This window comes from Caretta caretta, chromosome 8 (assembly GCF_965140235.1).
Source record: "Caretta caretta isolate rCarCar2 chromosome 8, rCarCar1.hap1, whole genome shotgun sequence".
NCBI lineage: Eukaryota > Metazoa > Chordata > Testudines > Cheloniidae > Caretta > Caretta caretta.
Window position 1 is genome coordinate 75189667 of NC_134213.1, and position 20334 is coordinate 75210000.

At 43.2% G+C, this 20334-nt stretch overlaps 2 protein-coding genes across 10 annotated transcripts in view; one reads left to right on the forward strand and one right to left on the reverse strand.

The window, feature by feature from the left end:
- Positions 1–4562, reverse strand: part of CCDC18 (coiled-coil domain containing 18) — a 66038-nt gene extending 61476 nt beyond the window's left edge. For 2 of the 9 annotated variants that reach the window (XM_075131624.1, XM_075131626.1), the window contains exon 1: positions 4151–4408. The gene's annotated coding sequence lies outside the window, so the exon portion shown is untranslated. Of the gene's footprint in view, positions 1–4123; positions 4411–4457 lie in introns of those variants that run through there. The other 7 variants (XM_075131625.1, XM_075131621.1, XM_075131623.1 and 4 more) reach the window with 6 other exon arrangements.
- Positions 4563–4674: 112 nt separating this feature from the next.
- On the forward strand, positions 4675–15218 carry TMED5 (transmembrane p24 trafficking protein 5). Its single transcript, XM_048862366.2, has 4 exons — positions 4675–4991; positions 7276–7373; positions 8438–8615; positions 12613–15218. The coding sequence occupies exons 1-4, from the start codon at positions 4806–4808 to the stop codon at positions 12829–12831; spliced, it is 681 nt and encodes a 226-aa protein (XP_048718323.2). The 5' UTR covers positions 4675–4805; the 3' UTR covers positions 12832–15218.
- The last annotated feature ends 5116 nt before the right edge of the window (positions 15219–20334 follow it).

Consider the following 20334-nt stretch of genomic DNA (forward strand, 5'->3'; position numbering starts at 1 on the left):
AGGGAGGGGCGACTGACGACACGGCTTACAGGGTTGGCTTACAGGGAGTTAAAATCAACAAAGGGGGTGGCTTTATATCAAGAGTATTTCAGACAGGACTTCATGGAGGGTTCCAATAAGAAATGGTGTACTTAAGTTATTGTTCTTATTGGAACAAGGAGGTTAGTCTGGCCTCTGATTGATACATGGCTAGATTTACCTCGCTGCACCTTCTCTGTGAGTGACTGCAGTGTGACCTAGAGGAATGAGTCCCCTAGATGGGGGACGAGGGGGGGGGGCTTGCAAATGAGTACAAAACAAATCTGGTCTATTTCTTGTTTTGATACATTCCATCTATCTTTTACATCTTTGGCTGGCAGCAGACGGTGCAGAAGGACTGCATGCCATCCACATCTCAGGGCTGCTCGGCAGAAGATGGTACAATACTACTGCTAGCCATCCTCATCTCTTGCCTGCCTGGCAGAAGATGATGCAATACGACTGCTAGCAATCTGTATCACCTGCCTGCTCACCATAAGATGGTTCAATAGGACTGACTGCAGGACTAAAGAGAATGACATGATCAAGTCACTCCAAATTTAGTCCCTGTGCCCATGTCTGTCCAGGCGCTCCTGATCGACCTCACACAGGCGACCAGGAGCACCTCGGATATGACGATGACGGCTACCAGTCCTATTGCACCGTCTGCTGCCACAAGGCAATGGGTTGCTGCTGCTGTGTAGCAATGCAGTACCGCGTCTGCCAGCACCCAGGAGACATACGGTGACAGTGAGCTGAGCGGGCTCCATGCTTGCCGTGGTATGGCGTCTGCACAGGTAACTCAGGAAAAAAGGCGCAAAACAATTGTCTGCCCTTGCTTTCACGGAGGGAAGACGGGAACGGGGTCCTGACAATATGTACCCAGAACCACCCGCGACAATGTTTTAGCCCCATCAGGCATTGGAATCTCAACCCAGAATTCCAATGGGCAGCGGAGACTGCGGGAGCTGTGGGATAGCCACCCACAGTGCAACGCTCCGGAAGTCGACTCTAGCCTCGGTACTGTGGAAGCACTCCGCCAAGTTAATGCACTTAGAGCATTTTCTGTGGGGGGACACACACTCGAATATATAAAACCGATTTCTAAAAAACCGACTTCTATAAATTCGACCTAATTTCGTAGTGTAGACATACCCTTAGTTAAATAAAACAATTTAAATGTCTGTCTGGTGATCTTCTCTTCCTAATACAGCATGGCAAGAAAATCCTCCAAATATTAATGAAAAAAGAAAAGGAGTACTTGTGGCACCTTAGAGACTAACCAATTTATTTGAGCATGAGCTTTCGTGAGCTAAAGCTCATGCTCAAATAAATTGGTTAGTCTCTAAGGTGCCACAAGTACTCCTTTTCTTTTTGCGAATACAGACTAACACGGCTGTTCCTCTGAAACCAAATATTAATGATTAACCTGTTGAACTGGAGATAGTTCACCTCCCAATGACTTCATAAATACCTGCTCCAATTAGCTTTGATAAATGAAATAACCAAACAATTATTCATTTTCTGATATAGCTGTAAAAGTATTCTGAAAAGTTTTCAAAATAAATCACTTTAAAAATGTATAGGGTGTACCTTCCAAAAATGAAACCTACATCTATCTGTGAGTTGTGAAGAATATATATTAAAGGTTGTAACAACCAAAAAAAATGCACTTTTATGTAGAAATCCATGATTAAATCAAGTCTTCCTGACTAGTGATTTAAATTGTAATTTAAATCAATGTGATTTCAAATCCACCCTGGTGAACATGGACACTGTGAGGTACCCTCATTTTTTTTTTGATCAAAGGCAGAAGTGAATTTCAGAACCCAGACCTCTCATATAGAAAACACAATGCCCTGAGCTCTCACAATTCAGATGGGGGACCATTAGCAAGTTAGCAACTACTTTCAGTGGTCAGAATGGTACACAAGGAGAGAATCGCCAGAACCCAAACCACATAGGAGTTTATAAGTGGAAGACCCATGCATTACATTTAGACCAGAAAAAAAACTGATAGCCAGTACAATCTACACAGTACAACTGTTGTGTGTGTCTCATGCAAGTATATTTAACTATGCTTTTATCACCCAGGTACCTGCATACCTAAGAACATAACTAATGGAACAAGATGTCATATTCTCCACTAGCTGAAGTTTCCATGTGATCTTCAACAGTAGCCCCACACAGAGTGCACCAGTGTCGTCCAGCAGCTCCCACTGGCCCAGAGCAGCAAACCGCGGCCACGGGGAGCAGCGATCAGCCGAACCTGCGGACGTGGCAGGTAAACAAACCGGCCCAGCGCGTTAGGGGCTTTCCCTGCACAAGCGGCGGAACAAGTTTGGGAACCACTGGTATAGTGGACTGACCTCTCATCTCACCCTTAAAGTGGCTCCTCCCAGTCAGACTCAAGACACATTGGCAAGGAATTCTGGGGAGAGGGGCCTTCACCAGCGAGCATGCCCAGTGCCACTACACACATACACAGATTAGACAGGCAAACAGAAGCAGGTGGGTGAGGAGGAAGAAAGCTTTATTCATACAAGTATCTGCAACAGCAGCAGAGAGGAAAGAAACCTTGCACGGTGCTTTCTTTACCCTCGTGTGTCGTCGTCCCCGGATCTTCTGCTCCCAGTACCAGCCCTGCCTCTAGGACTGAGCCCCTCCTACCCAGCCCATAGGAGTTTTTTTAAGCGCAAGATCACTTTCTGAATTTAAGTGCAACCCAAGATCTACCCTGCCCCTTCCCTGAGGCCTTGCCCTGCTCACTCCATCCCCCCTCCCCCCATCGCTTGTTCTCTCCAACCCTCACTCACAGTTTCACCGAGCTGGGGAAGGGGGTACTGGAGGGGGTGCGGGCTTTGGAGTGTGGAGGGGGCTCCGGGCTGAGCCTGGGCAGGGGTACAGGAGGGGATGAGTGTGAAAGCTCTGGGACAGACTTTGGGTGCAGGAGGGGGGCTCTGGGATGGGGTTGGGGTGCGGGAGGGGGTTTGGGGTACAGGCTCCACCAGGGGGCTCAATGATGGGACGGGGGTTGGGATATGGGAGGGGTGCAGGCCCCTGTTGGGCAGCACTTACCGCAGGTGGCAGCGCAGCAGGGCTAAGGCAGGTTTCCTGCCTGCCCTGGCCCTGCTCCTGGAAGCTGCCGGGACATCCCTGTGGCCCAGGGGGGCTGTGTGTGTGTGTGTGCGCGCACATGACTCCGTGCACTACCCCTCCCCTCCCGGCCAATGGGAGCAGAGCCTGAAGGCAGGAGCAGCGCCTGGAGACTCCCTATCCCCACACAGGGGGCATGCTGGCTGCTTCCGGGAGTGGTGCAGGGCATGGGCAGGCAGGGTGCCTGCCTTAGCCCCGCCGGACTTTTAGCAGCCACGGGTTGGTGACCACTTAGGTTTACCACCTTTCAAATGCAAAAAGCCCAGCACCCCCACTACAAGGCAAGCCCGCTGCAACCTCAACCCCCAACCACAAGGCAACTCTGCAACTCCCCCTTCAACAGCCACTTATAGTATTTAAGGAGATAACACATACATAAGATTGATAACATCCCAGGCTCCTCACTCTAGCTGACTCACCCCCCGCCCCCCTCCCACACAACACACACGCGGTGGGCTTGCGCGTCGGTGGGCCCACAGCTACAGTATTATCAACAGTTATGATCGGTTATCGCTTAAACTGCAGAAGTGGGACCACTGCTGCATCTGTAGCTGGGCAAAGAAACCTGTAATATTAGCTATCCCAGTGTATTGTCCGAATAGCGCCAGGCTTTAGACCCACGGAAAAAAGCCCAAATTACATTATTTGTCTGGCAAATCCGTTAAAAAAAAACCACCACCAGCCAAGCCAGTCAAACACCAGCCCGGTAACCCACCCCGGCTCCTCGGCCCCGGAGCGCAGCACGTCGCGTCGCTCAGCAACGCAGCTCTCCACTTCCCCATGCAGCCCCCGGCTAGGCAGGACCAAGAGCAGCGGCGCCGCCACCGGCCCTGGCCTGGGGATCCCGCCGAGCCGGGCTCGCACTGTCCCCGCAGAACTGCCGCAGAGTGAGACCCGGGCCCAGCTCGCGGGAGCCCCGTGACCGTGCAGCCCAGAGCCCCCCGCCTACCTTCCCCAAGTAAGGGGGTTGGCTCACCGCCAGGAAAGCCCCTGTAGAGCAGCGTCTTCCCGCACCCCCTCGGGGCGCGCTGCTGAGCTCTCTCGAGGGCACTTCGCGCTCTAAAGCTGTCCCGAAAGGCGCCCCGTCGGCGCCCGTTCGTTCGAACTGCGCGGGCCGTTACATTCCGAGGACAGCAACAGCCCTAATTCTCCTACTACGCATGCGTACTTCAGCGTCCCTCCTCCCCCACCGCCTCTTCCTTCCCTCCTGGCCCCCTAGGAATGGCAGCCTGATGTCTGGGCACATCCGCCCACTTCCACGGGCATCGAACTACATTTCCCACCAGATGAACGTTGGGGGCGGTCCTTGAAGAAAATCCTCCCTTCCCTTTGCCGGCTGGCAGCGCGGTACCTTCTTCCCTGCCGCGGGAGCCTGACGGGGCGTTGGAGGGGCGCGTTCGCCGGGCGACGTTGAGAACGCTTCCGGGGCGTGGCTGCCGCGACGCGATTGGGCTGCGGGCACGGGCTGCTCCTCCCCGGGGCCGGCTGCTCTCGGCCGCAGCCGCCTCGCTGGCGCTCTGGCAGGCTGGAGTCGCGCCCGCCTCCGTATCCACGAGAACATCCTGTTCCTGTCAGCCGCGGGCTGGGCAGAGCCGGAGCGCGCCGTGCCAGGCCCAGCGCTGCCCGCGGGGATGGGGACAGCGTCCCGCCTGCTCCTCCTCCTCCACAACCTGCTGCTGCTGCTGCTGCCGCCGCCCGGCGCCTTCGGATTCGTTCCCTCCCTGGACAGCGACTTCACCTTCACGCTGCCCGCCGGCCGCAAGGAGTGCTTCTTCCAGCCCATGCGGCAGGGCGCCTCGCTGGAGGTCGAGTACCAGGTGAGGGGACCCGCTTCGGGGCGAGCCACAGTGGGCGGAGCCGGCCCTGCATCCTCAGCTGCGAGCGTGGCGGAGAGCAGCTTTCCCGCCCGGCCTTCTCGTTGTGCCGCCTTCGCTGCAGCCGCCTCCTGCGGCGCTAGGCGGGAGCGGGCCCTGCAGGCTGAGCAGGGCTGGGTGCTCTCGCGGCGCGGCCTGCAGAGGCTACCTGGCTCCGTTGTCAGGAAGATTTATTAGCCAGGCATAAAGCTCGTTTCCGGACCCCGCGTCCCAGCGATTGGCAGTAACGGGGTAGGGGGAACCCAGGAGTCTTCCTGCCTGTCACTGGGGTTACTGGGTGGGCAAATAGGCTTGGGAAAGGCAGACGGGACAGTGAGGTTCAGCCTAGGGTTTTATCCCTCCAGGATTGTCCTGGAGTCTGTGGGAATTAAAGACTATATCATGTGATGAAACCTCCAGGAATAAGTCCAACCAAAACTGGCAACCCTAGTTCAGCGATCTCAGAGGTGCGTCTGGAAACCAGCCCCCACCACAGGATGGAAACTTTTGGCCAAGGGGAAAAATCAAGGAAAATGCTAGATGGGCCTCTAATGTCCACACTGGACTGCCAGGAGCTCAGGTTCAAATGTTATGCAAACGATCCTCACACAGCAAACTTCCCGACCTAACTATGTTTGTCTTCCAGATTTTGAAGGACTAAGCAGATGGTAGCAGGCAGGCAAAAAGTTAAGGTCCTTTTTATGCTGCTGAGGCAATTATGTGTGGAGGTCAGACTAGATGATCATTGTGGTTCCTTCCGACCTTAAAGTCTCAGTCTAAAAGTTTGTTAAAGCAAAACAATGATGGGGTCTGTTTTAGGCAGCAGATTGCGATGTATAGTCCAGCAGGGTTAAAGTTAGTAATCAGCCTCCTGCAGTTCCATGCAAGTATGTAGTGTTCTCTGCTCTTGCTCAATTTCTGTTGTTTTTCCCCTCCATCAGTCTGTATGATCAGCTTTATAACTTGCCATACTTCTATAATAAATTAGCTGTTGACTTATAGGGTCTGTTTACACAGATTTTTACAATGTTTGCAACTAGGTTCTAACTACTACAGTTGACTCCTTACACACTGTTTGTGTCCACCCACAGCTCACTAGTAGGTAATTCCTAACTGTGTGGCTGTGCCATCTTTTAACCTTGTTGTCACACAAATGCCAAGATGCAATTAAGGCTAACACAATTCTTCTGTATAGATAGGACTGCTTAACTTTACTTAAATTAGCAAATCCTCCTATATACAAAGGTATGTTGAAATGTGAAAAAACTCTCACAATTCTCAGACCTGCCTTCAGATTTCTGTATTTTTTTCAGATGCACTTACACAATAAATGGATAAAGGACAAGAACAGTTTCTTTCTGACTGAAATTCTCCAAAGACATGTTCACAATATAGTAAAACAATATGAAATTGATACAATGTGCTCAGATGATATCGCTATATCAAAGTTATATCACTACTTATCTTTCATTCTGGTCACCTTTTTCCTTAATTATTTTCTTCCTCCTCCCTTTCAGTAAACCTCCAATCTTGCATCTACTGAGGTCATTGAAAGTTATGCTATTGACTTCAGTAGGAGCAGGATTGTGTCCTGAGTGAGGAAGGTCTAGTCTGCACTTAAAAGTTGTACCAGTTTAACTCTTTTGAGTAAAGGTGGTGTTTATAAATAGTTATAATGATAAAAGCCCTAGTATGGACCAGTAATACCAGTATAAAGATGGCTTATACCAGTATATTTATTTTCCTTTCCATGTGGGAATAGCTATGCCAGTATAAAGAGCCCCTTTATACCAATATAACTGCATCCATACTGGTATAGTTAAAGCAGTACAACTTTTTAGTGTTGATAAGCTCAAAGGGTTTGATCCTGTGACATACTAAATGCCTTCAATTCCTTTTAACTTTGATGAGAGATGAGAATGCTCAGCATCTTGCTGGATTGGGATCCTAAATCTGCAGTACTTCCCTGACAGGCAGAAAACCACTGGAATCTCCTTTTCTGTGGCTGTAACTAGCGTGGTGAGTGTGCATGTCTCCTGCACTACAAACTCTGATCCTGGAATTTGAAACTGTGTAGCATCTTTCTGGCAAAAACCTGGTTCTGGTTAACTTGGTTTGAACTCTAGGGTTGATGAATTCACCCTTTAAATTCTCTCTGTATCGATTCCTTTACATAAAGTGTTTCTTTTCAACAATTCAAACAGGAGTTTTTCTTTTCTTTTTTTTTTTTTTTTGGCTGACTGCACAGGTTTTAGACGGAGCAGGATTAGATATTGACTTTTACTTGGAATCTCCAAAAGGTGAAATTCTAGTTTTTCATCAGAGAAAATCAGATGGAGTCCACACGTAAGTCTAAAATCTCCAAACTTGAACTCAGTATTATATACAGCAGTATTATAGTTGCTTCAAACAAATACAAAACTTAGAACTGAGTATTTAAAATCATAGTTTTTCTTAACAGTTGTAAAAACTGGTTGTATTGTTAATCTAAATAATTTCATGAATGTAGACTATAAGAAGCTTGTTAGCTTGTAAAATGCTTGATAAATTCACATGCTTCAATTACTTAGTTTATTGTTATATTATAGGCTTTTTTACTAAGCAGCTTGAGCACACAAATATTTCATATATAGGTACTCTTAATTTTGTATTAGTCTATTAATACGTCACAGATAGGTTCCTCCAGGAGTGAAGGATGTTTGACTTGCCATGGTGGTGGTCTGTTTATTGGCAGTCAACAGCCAAGCTCTCCCTATTGTGGAGTTCCAAAAGGTCTTTGCTGCAGGGTATTTTCTCTACTAAAGTAATCTGTTCGCTCTTTCAAGTAATCATTTATTTGGCATACTGGCAGTCTGATCTCTTTCCAGGATTTGGTTTGGTTTTTTAAACTTTGATATCAAATGTACCTTCTCAAATATTTGGGGCCAATATTGATACAATTAAAATTAATTAACTTCAGTGGAGCAGGGACCATTTGTAAAGATGAAGATTCTATCCCCTCTGCTCCTTTTGCAACCAGTGGTCAATTTAAACTTTTAAAGGGTATTTCTATTTTCCATAGCTAGAAGAAGTGGCTGCTGTCTTTTATTTTTAAAAGTGATTGTCAGCATTAATCTTTCAAAGCTTTAATTTTTAAAAAAATAAAGTGAAGGAAAGCTACTACTCATCATACTAAGATTTAAGATCATCTGAGTTTCTTTTCTTAGAAAAACTTGGAATTTTCGGTTCTGCTATCTCATTCCCTAGTGTGTCCTTGCATTTCATTTATTTCTATTTATGTATAGCATATCTAATTATTTCTGTTTGCATGACTGTCATAATCACATAAGGAAGAATGTTAAAGAATGTAAGTTTAGAGCCAGCATTAAAAATACAGTGTAGTTTAAAGATGTATGTTTGCTCATATACAGGGTGGAAACAGAAGATGGAGATTACATGTTCTGCTTTGACAACACATTCAGCACCATTTCAGAGAAGGTGATTTTCTTTGAATTGGTCCTAGATAATATGGGAGAAGGAGAACAAGAGGACTGGAAGAAGTACATTACAGGCACAGACATGTTGGATATGAAACTTGAAGATATTCTGGTAAGTATTCTGCTCTACAGCATCAGATGGTTGAGGTTTAAGAGAATCTGAAAAACTCATATCATCATTCTGCCATGGGAATATGCCTTAGTCTTGTTCTATGTGAGGGCCTGAGCAGCTGGGAAACAGAGTGATCAGCTGCGTTCCTCATAGGACATTATGTTCACTCTGTCCCATATTGAGGGGGGCCTGTGGTTAAAGAGCAACATTGGGAATTAAAAGATCTGGATTCTAGTTCCAGTTCTGCCATGGATTTCCTGTGTGGCCCACTGCAAGTGATTTAACCTCACTGGGTATGTCTACACTGCAGTTAGACCCCCATGGCTGGCCCATGCTAGCTGACTCGGGGTAAGGTGCTGTTTAATTGTAGTGCAGGTGTTTGGACTCAGGCTGGAGTCTAGCCTCTCAGAGCCTGTGAGGTGGAAGGGTCCCAGGACTTGGATTGCAGGCCGAGCCCAAATGTCTACACCACAATTAACAGCCCCTTAAGCCCGAGTCATCTAGCACAATTAGCCTGAGCCCTGCAGGCCCAACTCCGCCGGCATGGGCCAGCTGCGGGTGTCTAATTGCAGCTAGACATACCCTAAGTGTCTGTGAGTAATAACTATCATAGGGGAGCTTTGAGTCTTTGCTCAGTGTGATTTAATAAGTTCCTTGGATGAAAGGCACTAAAAAGTACAAAATATTACTATGGTTATTAAAACAGAATCCCAGTGTGCGTGTATAGTGGCAGGTTTTTTCATTGTTTTGTGTCTGTGCTTATGGTGACTTAAGGTTTATTTTCGACCTGGAGCAATTAACTTGATCGTGTACATATAGAATTTGGGATCAAGCTCAAGCTCATTTTGAGTGAGCAAGTGACTTGAAGGCACAAAGAAAGTCATAAATCTGACCTATTTGGTAACTATATATACACAAATGTAAAGTGGCTACCTCTTTATCTTCATAAGATAAGCAAACATATTTCCTAGAGGAACAGCAATAGTGCTGCTGCTGTACATCTCAGTGATGGCTGCATTTCAATGATGGGCAAAACGATTACTACCTACCACTTACTGCATAACATAGTATGAGGCTTAATTAGCTGACATTTGTAAAGTGGTTGGATGATAACTTCTGTATAAATATATATCATCATCATTCTTAGGCAGAAGAGAGAGAGGGGAAGAGAAGTGATCAAACTCACATGCATATAAGCTAGCCCCCATTCCCAAAAGTTGCCCTGAAATGTTGACAAATTTCTCTGCTTATATATGCCTATATACACGGTACTCTTTTTCTTTTCTTCCATGTGGTGTTTTGGTTAATCACAAAGTATATACAGTCCTCGATCTGCCAGAGGATAAATCAGTTTTGCATATTGTTTCATCTAAAGAATCTTCTGTAGCCCTGAGGATTCTTCTACTTGTACGCGTCCACTACCCTGCTACGTAAGGTCCAACAACACAATTTTCTTCCTTCCAAATGAGAGATTGGATGGGAAATCTTTCAGTGTGTGTTTATGCCTCACCTTGCACAGTTGGAAGGGACTGTGTATGCAGTAGTCTGAGTCCTTTCACTGGCCACCTGCCTCCCTTCTCCACATTGGAAAAGGGACAAACGAACAATGCCTCCAATAGCTAAAAGGTGGTAATACTTCTCTCAAAGGGATGCTCTGCTCAGTCTCTGTGGTAGAGTCAGAAGCACTTGTTGGATATATCCTTTGATGTGTCTCATAATTATGCTGTTGGATAACTCTTGTTCTCATCTTGGCTTAGTGCCCTAGTCACTATATAGTAAATGGGAATAAATAGCAATTAACAAAGATGGGGAAAGAGGAAATAAGTAAAGCTTTAATATAACTGATACTTCTAAACAGTGGCTGAGCTGTTTATCTGAGTAATACAACTGAGGACTCAACCTTGGAGGGATGCAGATGAGAGTTGAGGGAGAGCAGTGTTAATCCACCAGTCAAGCTAATGAGCATGGTATTTTGTTGATGATGAAATACAATGAAGTCAACTGCAGGGAGTGGCTTCCGTAGTTTGTTGAATTGGCAAAGACATTATGCTATGCACACACTATGTCCCAAGGCATTGAGAAAATACCTGGGAGGGATACTATTTTCATGGAGCCCTTGGAAATGTTTCTGTGTCAGTGGCTGGCCCTCATGGCTGCCCAATTATCCTTCTGCCCCCTCCCTCAGGGGGGCGTGCAACTCATAAGCACACTGGAGCCAGCCTGCTCCTAGTTCGAAATCAGAATAACTGAAAATCCTAACGACAGGCACTCCATACACCATTTGCTTTAAGTGGTATCACTGAAACCATATACTGGCTTTACCCTATCTCCACTGCCTGCATCCCAGTCATAGCCTTTTCCACCTCCCTCGCAACAGCATTCAGTTCACTGTGGGTGTAGAAGCTTGCTCTCATTGCTGTGACAGTTTTTTCAAACTGTTGTATAAGTTCCTCTGCACAAACTTTGAAGCAAATACTGAGTCCTGGACAATAAGGCTATGCCTGTGCTCGTTGCAGTAGTGCTTAGCAGGCTACAGTACTGAGCCCTGAACTTACTGAGTTAGACAGAGAAAATAGAGTCCTTCCAAAAAAGCAGAATCAGCATGCACTAAAAATTTATTTACATACCATCTGCTGTCCCACAGACTACTCATCCATGTAGAAAATGATCTAGTTTGTGTATCAGGTCCTATTTCCTATAATAAATGAAAACCAGGTCTTTCTTTGCTAACACAAACCAGAACTTAATAGAATGTTTAAGATGCCAAATCCTTTCTGTATTTATTTTAAATACATTTTAAAATATTGAAAATTAGATTATCCTTCACTTCCCAACAGAAGATAAAGATTATAATTAGAAATATTAACTCTTAATTTCTAAAGGAGTATAAAGATGCAGAGGTGGGATGTTAATGCCACAACTTTTACAAGCAAGAATCTGAGTTAATGTTCAGACAAAGTCTGCCAGTCCTCCTTTTTAAACGGGGGGCCATACAAATACATAGGAGAAACAGTCAACAGTATAAGCAGTAGGAGAACACACTCAAGAAATAAAGTCACCTATTACCTGAACACAGTTTGACTGCTGTGTCAATAGGTGCTCTATAAATAAATAAAAACAACATACTGTATGCTAATGCTAGCTCATTTTGTGTTAAAGGGTATCTTGGTCAGATAATCCAGCTGAGAACAGTTAGCTTTGTTTTGCAGTCCAGTAGTGCAGAATGGAACTGTTCATGAGCCACCTGATACAGATAATGGACCACTCAGATATCTTAAAGATACAGATTTGCAATGATGTTGGTTTGAAGCTGTACATTGTGAAATAGCTTGACTAATTTTGATTATTAAATCTAAATATAGCAGTTTTGGTTTATGTCCATCTAGTTCTACATAAAGTATAGTGCTGGTTTAATCTAAACATTTAATTTAATCTAAACATTCAGAGGACAACAGTATGGTGTCTTTCCTCTAATAATGTAGTTGCCATATCAGATGCTTGCTTGACACAGTTTATTATAGGACATGGTCATATGGTGCTGGTTGTGAGCACCTCATCTTTGGTCTTCATGTCCCACATGGGTCTGACATAGCCCAAATTTGTTTACTTTTAGGGCATTCTGCTCTAAGTGTCTCTCTTTCTTCAGCGGGTGGGGTCTTCTTTTGTTAAATAGTTGTGGATTATTTTTAATGGATTTGTTAAGATGTCCAGAGCCTGGGATAAATATTACTTATTTAAATTCAAACACATGAAAATATACACAATAAGGCTAAAAAATATTAATGAAAAGTTCATAATGTGTAACATTCATCAGTGAAGTAACTGTTACCTAACCACGAAATGAAAAAATGGTAGTGACACATGCACAAATAAAAACCAGCAATGTGAATGATAGTGTGAGAAGTGTGATATGTATTTATATTAGCAGAAAATGTACTTCTGTTTCCTTCCAAATGATTTTACATTCTAAAAAAAACACTATTCTGTTCCTTACCAGGAATCCATCAACAATGTCAAAGCCAGGTTAAGCAAAAGCCTCCAGATTCAGACGCTGCTCAGAGCATTTGAAGCTCGTGATCGAAATATACAAGAAAGCAACTTTGACAGAGTGAATTTTTGGTCCTTGGTCAACTTGGGAGTAATGGTGGTGGTTTCAGCTGTTCAGGTTTACATGCTGAAAAGTCTTTTTGAAGATAAGAGGAAAAGCAGAACTTAACAGCAAGTGTGATCAAAGCAATAACCAGAGAGGAGGGGAAAATGCAATAAACTGCTACAGCAAAAGGGACTGGTGTTACCTTGCTGCTTGTTTTGAATAGACATTATAATCAGGTTCTTGATTCACATATGACTAACATGAACAGAATACCTTTGCCCGCATCCTTCCATCTCTGCAAGTGTTACTAACAGTCTTACTGGTGCATCTGTTTTGTTGGTTTGTTGCATTTGTAATGATTCTTACTAGATTATGCATAATACACAGAATGGTGGATCAAATGCAAACCAATGTTAATACCTGCCAGACAGTCATCTTTTCATAGTCACTTGAAAACCTTTTTATGTCCGCCTAAATAATAATTTGTTTTTTTACAAGTTTTTAAATAAGCATTGAGTAAAGTTACAGATGTGCCAAAGGATTGAGGCCCACCTATGTAGGCTATAGCTATTGTAAGTTCTCCATAAATGTAAATGTACAAAATTTCCTTGAGTCTTTATTGTATAGCATAATACAGAAACACTGGGTTAACATTTGTGAAGTGGTTAAAATGAGAAGTTATTTTTTCACTTTTATATATATATAGTTATATATCTCTCTATATATATCAGCACTTTAAAGAGACAGTTAATGTGAAATTTAGTCAATTTATAAACTAATTAAAAGTAGCATCAGACACTATACCTATCCAAGTCCTTCTGCCAGTTGTTGTGATTGTACAGTCCCATTTTCCTGTTTAGTTGGTTGTTGCTGTGTGAAAGGTCCACTGGAACAGTGATAGTGACCATACAAAGTACAGTCAGATGCACAAAATAAAATGGCATTATTTAATCTTTAGTTATTGTAATCTTAGATATTATAACAGTAGATACATTCAGACAGAAGTGAGTTTTTTCAGATGACTGTGTTCCTTTCATAGTTTTTAGGTAAAATTGTCTGGAAACATTAATTTGACATTAAATGTTTATGTACTTCCAAAATCCTTTCTATATTACTAATTTTGCTAAGATGTTTTGCTCCTTGAGGTCAAGCAGGTTTATGCCACAATTTGTAGCAGTTCACAAACTTCAGAGCTAAAGTTGTTCAGCTAAACCCGCCCCACAAAAAAACCCCAACAAATCTGTAGTCACATAACTATTTTCATTCTACTCCCCTGAGTAGTCCTATGAAATTAATGGGACTACTTGCATAAATAAAACAGAATTTGGCCCTAAATTTTGAGATTTATTTGGAGCATGAATTGATTAAGCAAGGTAATGCTCAATCATAGAAGCAGTTTGCTATCTTTCTCAATAAAAAGGCAAGTGGCTTGCATCAAACCTACCATTTCTTTCTGCTGAGGGAGTGGAAAAATACGTCTCATCTGTGCATTTGTCTTCTTTTGTCATAACCTTAGTATTTTGAGTGCAGTTTAAGTATTTTGTAATCAGCCTAGATTCAAGCCAAGTGCCAACCCAGTGGAAGTGCCCATAGAAAATTGTGTTAGCTCTGAAAGTCCATGTTAAGACTGCTAGGGCTGTAGCACTGTTCACATCAGCTGTCTTTAAAAAGATTTAAAACATTTGGTCTAGCCTAGGTATGCAAGTGTACTGCCTGTCTTTGAACTTGGTGTTAAGAATTGAAATACTACAACTAGACTGTCTCCTTTGTGATCACATCTGCCTGAAGGTCATTATGCTGGAGGGCCCAGCATTATCTCCTAGAAGAGGATGGGAAAACATTTTTCAGTGCATGGACTTATTAAAATGCAGTCATTGTGGCATAGGTGCATTGGCCACTTTTCTTTAGCAGGGGCTATCATATATAGAGATTACACTTTAGTTTAAATTTCAGATGTATGAATGAAGACTAGCAATAACCCTTTTAAATTACTGCTTTTAAGAAAAAAATACTTTAAAAGGTGCTACTGACTATATGACTTCAGGGGCAGCTGGATCTGCCCTCTGTTAGTCTGGGAACATAAATAGTAAATTCTCATTCGATGGGCAAGTTAGTGATAGAAAGGTCTAAGGGAGGTGTCATTTGATCTGTACAAATTTGCAGAATCATAATTTCAAGGTGTTACCCTCTGTGGTGTGGGAAGAGGGATTCATTGTTCGTCCCCTCCCAGCTCCTCCAATTGGTGGACATTTTGATCATAGTGTCATTGGAAATGGGTCAGGTTTGGAATCACACTTCACAGAAGTTGTGTGAAATACTATGCGCTCCCAAATCAATCTCGCAGCTCATCAAATGCTCACGACCCTGCAAATGTTTGGCCAGCAGCCTGCCTTGTACAGAGATGCGGGAGGGTGGCACAGACAAGGATCAATGTGACATGTCTAGCAGTGCTGCTCTAGACTGAGACAACACTGAGGATGACTTTGATGAATAAATGTTTTCAGTTATAAGTGTCAAGGCTAGATTCTTTATGATTGCCAAAGATCAATCTCTTTACTTAAGCCATGCATCCCTGTGTTAAATCATAATTAAAAAAACATTTTCTCAAATATATACATAATTGTTCGAGGTTTGGTATGTTGATACCATTGTGTTTGTGAGAGAAAGGGCTTCCAAATGATACCCAACCCGTAATACATTTCAAATGACTTTGTATTATCAAAATTCTACCAAGTGGGGGGGGGGGAGCACTGAGTCCCTCCTGCCATGTTGCAGAGGGTGACACCATTGAACTTACGAGCTTGGAGATTTTTACAAATTGAATTACACCATCCTTACCTTCCTTTCATTAACTTGTCCACAGAATTACACATGCTCCCACAGTGTATTGGATACATCTGTGGTTCTCACCCTTTCCAGATTACTATATCCCTGAAGCCCAAGCCCTGCCACCGAGAATTGAAACATGTAACTTAGCTGTGTGAGGCCCTGGGCAATTGCCCTGCTTGCCACCCCTTAACACTAGCCCTGACCTTGCAACTTCCCTAAACCTATGCCATGACCCCAGGTTGAGAAACTGATGTAGATGAGTTAATGTACCCTGGAAGACCTCTGTGTACTCCTCAGGGGTAGGCGTATCCCTGGTTGGGAACCATGGGATACATCATTCTTTTGGGTAGGACTCCCTTCAGAGCATTCTTTTGGGTAGGACTCTCTTCTCCCTTAATTGATGAGTGGGGCAGTGGTAAGCACCATGAGGTATTCCATTCCTGTTCTGCAAATACTTAATGCCCTATACCTAAAGTATTTGCAGAACAGGGAACAAGTAGTAAAAAAATCTCCTATAGGCCTGATCCAGAGCTCATCGAAGGCGTTCAGTGGAATGGCTCCCACTGACTTCAGTAGGCTCTTTTGAGTACAGGCAGACCCATGTTCCTAGGGCTCTGTCCTTTTAATAGAAGATAGAAGTGATGCGGCCTTAAATGTAGCACCACAAATGTGATGCTGCACCACAGCTGTGAAATGCTGCATTCTTTCCATGAAGCTGTGACTAAGAAGTCTACCTCTGACGTTAGGCTACTGTATTCTAGCTCTTAACTCGGTTATTAGAACAACCCTTCGTATTGTAACTTCTTCTCCATAACAAAATCCCCATCTCATAAAAAGTTTTAAACAGAGGATATACTATAGATGCAGCTGTATGAGACTTTGTCAACTGAAAAATATTTATCAGTGGCCATGGGTGAAGGATATGGGGTTCAAACTTAGACACAATAAATGACGTTTTAAATGGGATGTTGGACTAAATTGTTCTTGTGTTTTGTATAAAAGGTACAAATCAAATATTAACTGAAATAAGGAAAACAAATCTAGTGTGTAAGATGAACTGTTTTTATTCTGTGCTAAGTAATGGTTAAAGTCTGTGGATGTTGAATAAAATTATATGCCAGAAGTTTAGATTTTACAATAAATAAGTCTAAATTTGTGTTTGTGCACACTAATTATAACAGTTGTAGGAAGAGCACTGCATCTTTGCACACTCTACCCAGGGCTTGATCCTTTAAAGGGCTAAGCACTCTCAGTTCATACTGACTTCAACAGGATTTGAGGGTGCACAACAGGTCCATGACTGCTCAGTATCTTGCAGGATTGAGCCTTAAAAAGAACAAGCATTGTAATACAGACTGATTGCGTAGCACACAGCAAAGCTTCATGACTTCCACAAGGTCAAAGCAAGTCCACAAAGCAAGTCATTCAAAGATTGAATTTCCAGAACTACTTGTTCTTTTAAGAGATCGGGTTTCACTTGATAACCCTAGATGGTAACACCTGTAAATTCAATTTAATGGTAAAAGGATTAGGAATGAAACCTGTGCAAAAGATTATTATAATTTATTTTCAAGTAAGATCAATTGACCTTTGAGTTTCTGCCTTGCTTGAAATATATACCACGTTTCTTCTCCAGTGTATAATACTCCCTTGTGACATTTCTTTCCTTAAGAGATGTCTCCTCTAAATTTAGTGGTGAAATTCTGCTCTCCGTTACCCTAGTGCAGAAGCAAACTAACTGACATTGAGCACAAACTCCAGAGTTACAATGGTTTGAGATCAGAATTTGACCCATGTCCTCTAATTCTTTAAACAGTAGGGGGGAGAAGTTTAGTTTTGAACCTATATAATTTACAAATCCCGATTGTCATCATGCTTAAAACTTTAAATATTTACATCTTCATTAAATGTTAACAATCTTCCACATATGCATGTGACTGGATAGTAGGAGTAGCACTATATTTTTTCATAAAATACTAGGGTATCACACACTGCGCAATGAAAGCAAGCCGAGATTGTGAAATGAAACATATGTTGCCAGGTGTTTGTGTGAATTTCATCCTGCCTGTGGAACTCAAAACTCCCCCAATATTTTAGGGGAAAGGAAAGTGAAAAAATGCAAACAATTTTTGGAACTCTTTAAGCTTTCAATACTATGTGTAAGGAGGATAGATAGGGTTTAGGAAAAGTAATATGTGCAATCTTAAGGAAATTATGGTAAGGTTCATAAATGCTACTGCAATTGGCTTAGTCTAGTTTCAAGATTGCTAGCAGACAAAACACAGTTAAGAACCAGAGTAACTAAATAATTCTGTAATACAGTGGTCACGGAGGTTACACAATGTGTCTCAATTATTGCAAGATACGATATCCCTTTGACAGTAAACTATTGCATTACACAACCATAATACGTGCCAACAGAAATAATCACTGACCTTTTATTCTTCCCCTTGCCATGAAAGAATGCAGAAACATCCTGGCATGAGCTAGAAATTTGCACATGACAAAGCATTCTCTCTTCAAAAAGGGGCAATATAGCATTTACCATCTGTTGTGGAAATGCCTCTCCTACTGTTCTAGCTTCTCTTTGCCATGAGCTTGTATGCATGCAAAAGCAGGCAATTCTCCATCTGTTAAATACTTATTGCCAAGTTTCAGGGTATGTGTGTTATAGACTTAACTGGGTGGACTTAGTAGGACAAAAAGGGCTACATATTTCAAGTCTGCAAATACAGTTATGATACTGTATTCAAGAAAAAATGTTTTATACCTCCATAAAGCAACCCGCCTCTCTTCTAAGGAGAAGTGGGCAGGGGAGAAGATGACAAAGGAATTCTGGATTCCCAGTTGAGCTGTTTAGAGTCAGATTTCTAATTTTGAGCTGAATCCCACAGTTCTTACTCAGGCAAAACTCCTAGTGCTATAATCAATTTGAAATTTTTAATTGAATGTTTAAATGTTTAATGTTGATTGAGTGAGAACTGCAGAATTTGGTCCTATGTGATCATAAAATAATCAGTGGGCCATCTGGCAGCAGGAGTAGGCCAGCTTTTGGGAGGGAAGGGAGGAAGATATTAGTCCAATTTTCTCATTATTTGCAAGAATAAATAAGCTTCTGAAATCACACTCAGTGTCTAGCTGAAAGCAACTGAAAAGAGGTTGGTCATTCATTAGTAGATATCACCAGAACACATGGCCATTGACTGAAGGATTTTGTAGAAATCACTTAAAAGAAAGTAATAGCTAAAAAGCACCATAATCTACCAGAGCGAGGCAAAAAACTACTCTCCTTTCTCACGAGTATTAGGTAACTTGCTTTGGATCCTGGCAGGCTCATTCAACCATTGCCATCCATGGATGGGGCCTTGTTACCAAGCCTTTTCTATAGTGCCATGTCTGTAGATAAATCCTGTCATCCATTCACATGCAGCCCCAATCTTGCTTCAGGTTAAGATGATGAGAGCAGGCTTCTAATCTGTTGGTCTGGAAAATACTTGTGATCATAGCTTATGGAGCCAAAAACCTAAGACGCATCTTTCAATATCTAAAATCCTAGACTATTTTCTAGAAAGCTTCACACTGTCGGTTTAATGGACTGTGTGAACAAGGGGCCAGTATCCTGACAGGTCACAGTTACACAAGCCAAATCAGGATTCTTGTCCACAGTCAATTAAACTGCCTACATTGGGCTGAAGAGCATAAAGCAAAGTATAAGGTCCCTCTGTGGATGCAATATGTTCCCAAGAGGGGACAAGAAAACCTCACACATATCCTACCTCTAAAATGTTTTTCAAAAGAATAATTCTTCCAGTGGTCTCTACATATTTCTAGTTGTGGGGATGGTGCCACAAGGTGCTGAGCTGTGGAATCTTCTACACTACAGCATCCACTGGGGTCATTTGACCCTCCCTCCTCCCCTCACAGAGGGTTCTGAGGGTGTGAAAAGGGAACAGCTCCACTTGCTCTCTGTTCTTTCTTAACTGCAAGAAACAATAAGCTTGGATTGCACACAGTGTCTTCAAGTCTTTCCTCATTTGCTGTTTCCTTTCTTCTGTAGCTATTTTTATTTTTAGTTTGTTAGATTGCCTGTAAGTACAGGTTTCTCTAGTAGTAAAAACAAGGGAAAAATTATGCCCATCTGGCACAGGCAGAGTCTGGAAACATGGATGGCAGAGGGGCTCCTCAAGCCCGATCAACTAAATCTGGCAATGTGCAAGTCCAGCATAGAGTCTGGACATCCACTAACTTAATGTCAGCACCACTGTCTCCAAAATGGGAAAGGACAGGAACCGGAGGACTGTTCCCCACAGACAAAGCTGGGCTTTTCTCCATAGACCTATACAGGATCTGAAAACCCACAGTCCACAAAGAAAACCTGTAGAGTTTGCAGGTCCTGACTGAGCATGTTTCATCCCAGGGCTCAAAGGCAGAGCATAACTTTTCCTGCAATTGCTTCTGACAGTTTCCAGAGGCCACTGTGGCACTGAGCACCATAACTGAGAGCACAGAAATTGTCTCTCCTGGGCTTTCAGTGCCAACAATGCTAGTGTCCAGGACAGGTGGAGCAGCAGGAAGAAGCTTGCCAGGAATACAGATGTGAGGAGCATGGAGAGAGGTAGATTGAAACCAAAGCTGGAGAAGAGGAAAGGGTGACAGGAGCTGGCGTACAGGAGGACTCCTTGGACTGGAACTGGACACTGGGGAGGGTGGCAGAGGAGACCTCAAAATGAGAAAAAAGTGGTGGTGCGGGATCCAGGGGATACAGATGTAGAATAAGACTAAAGGCATAAAGAACTT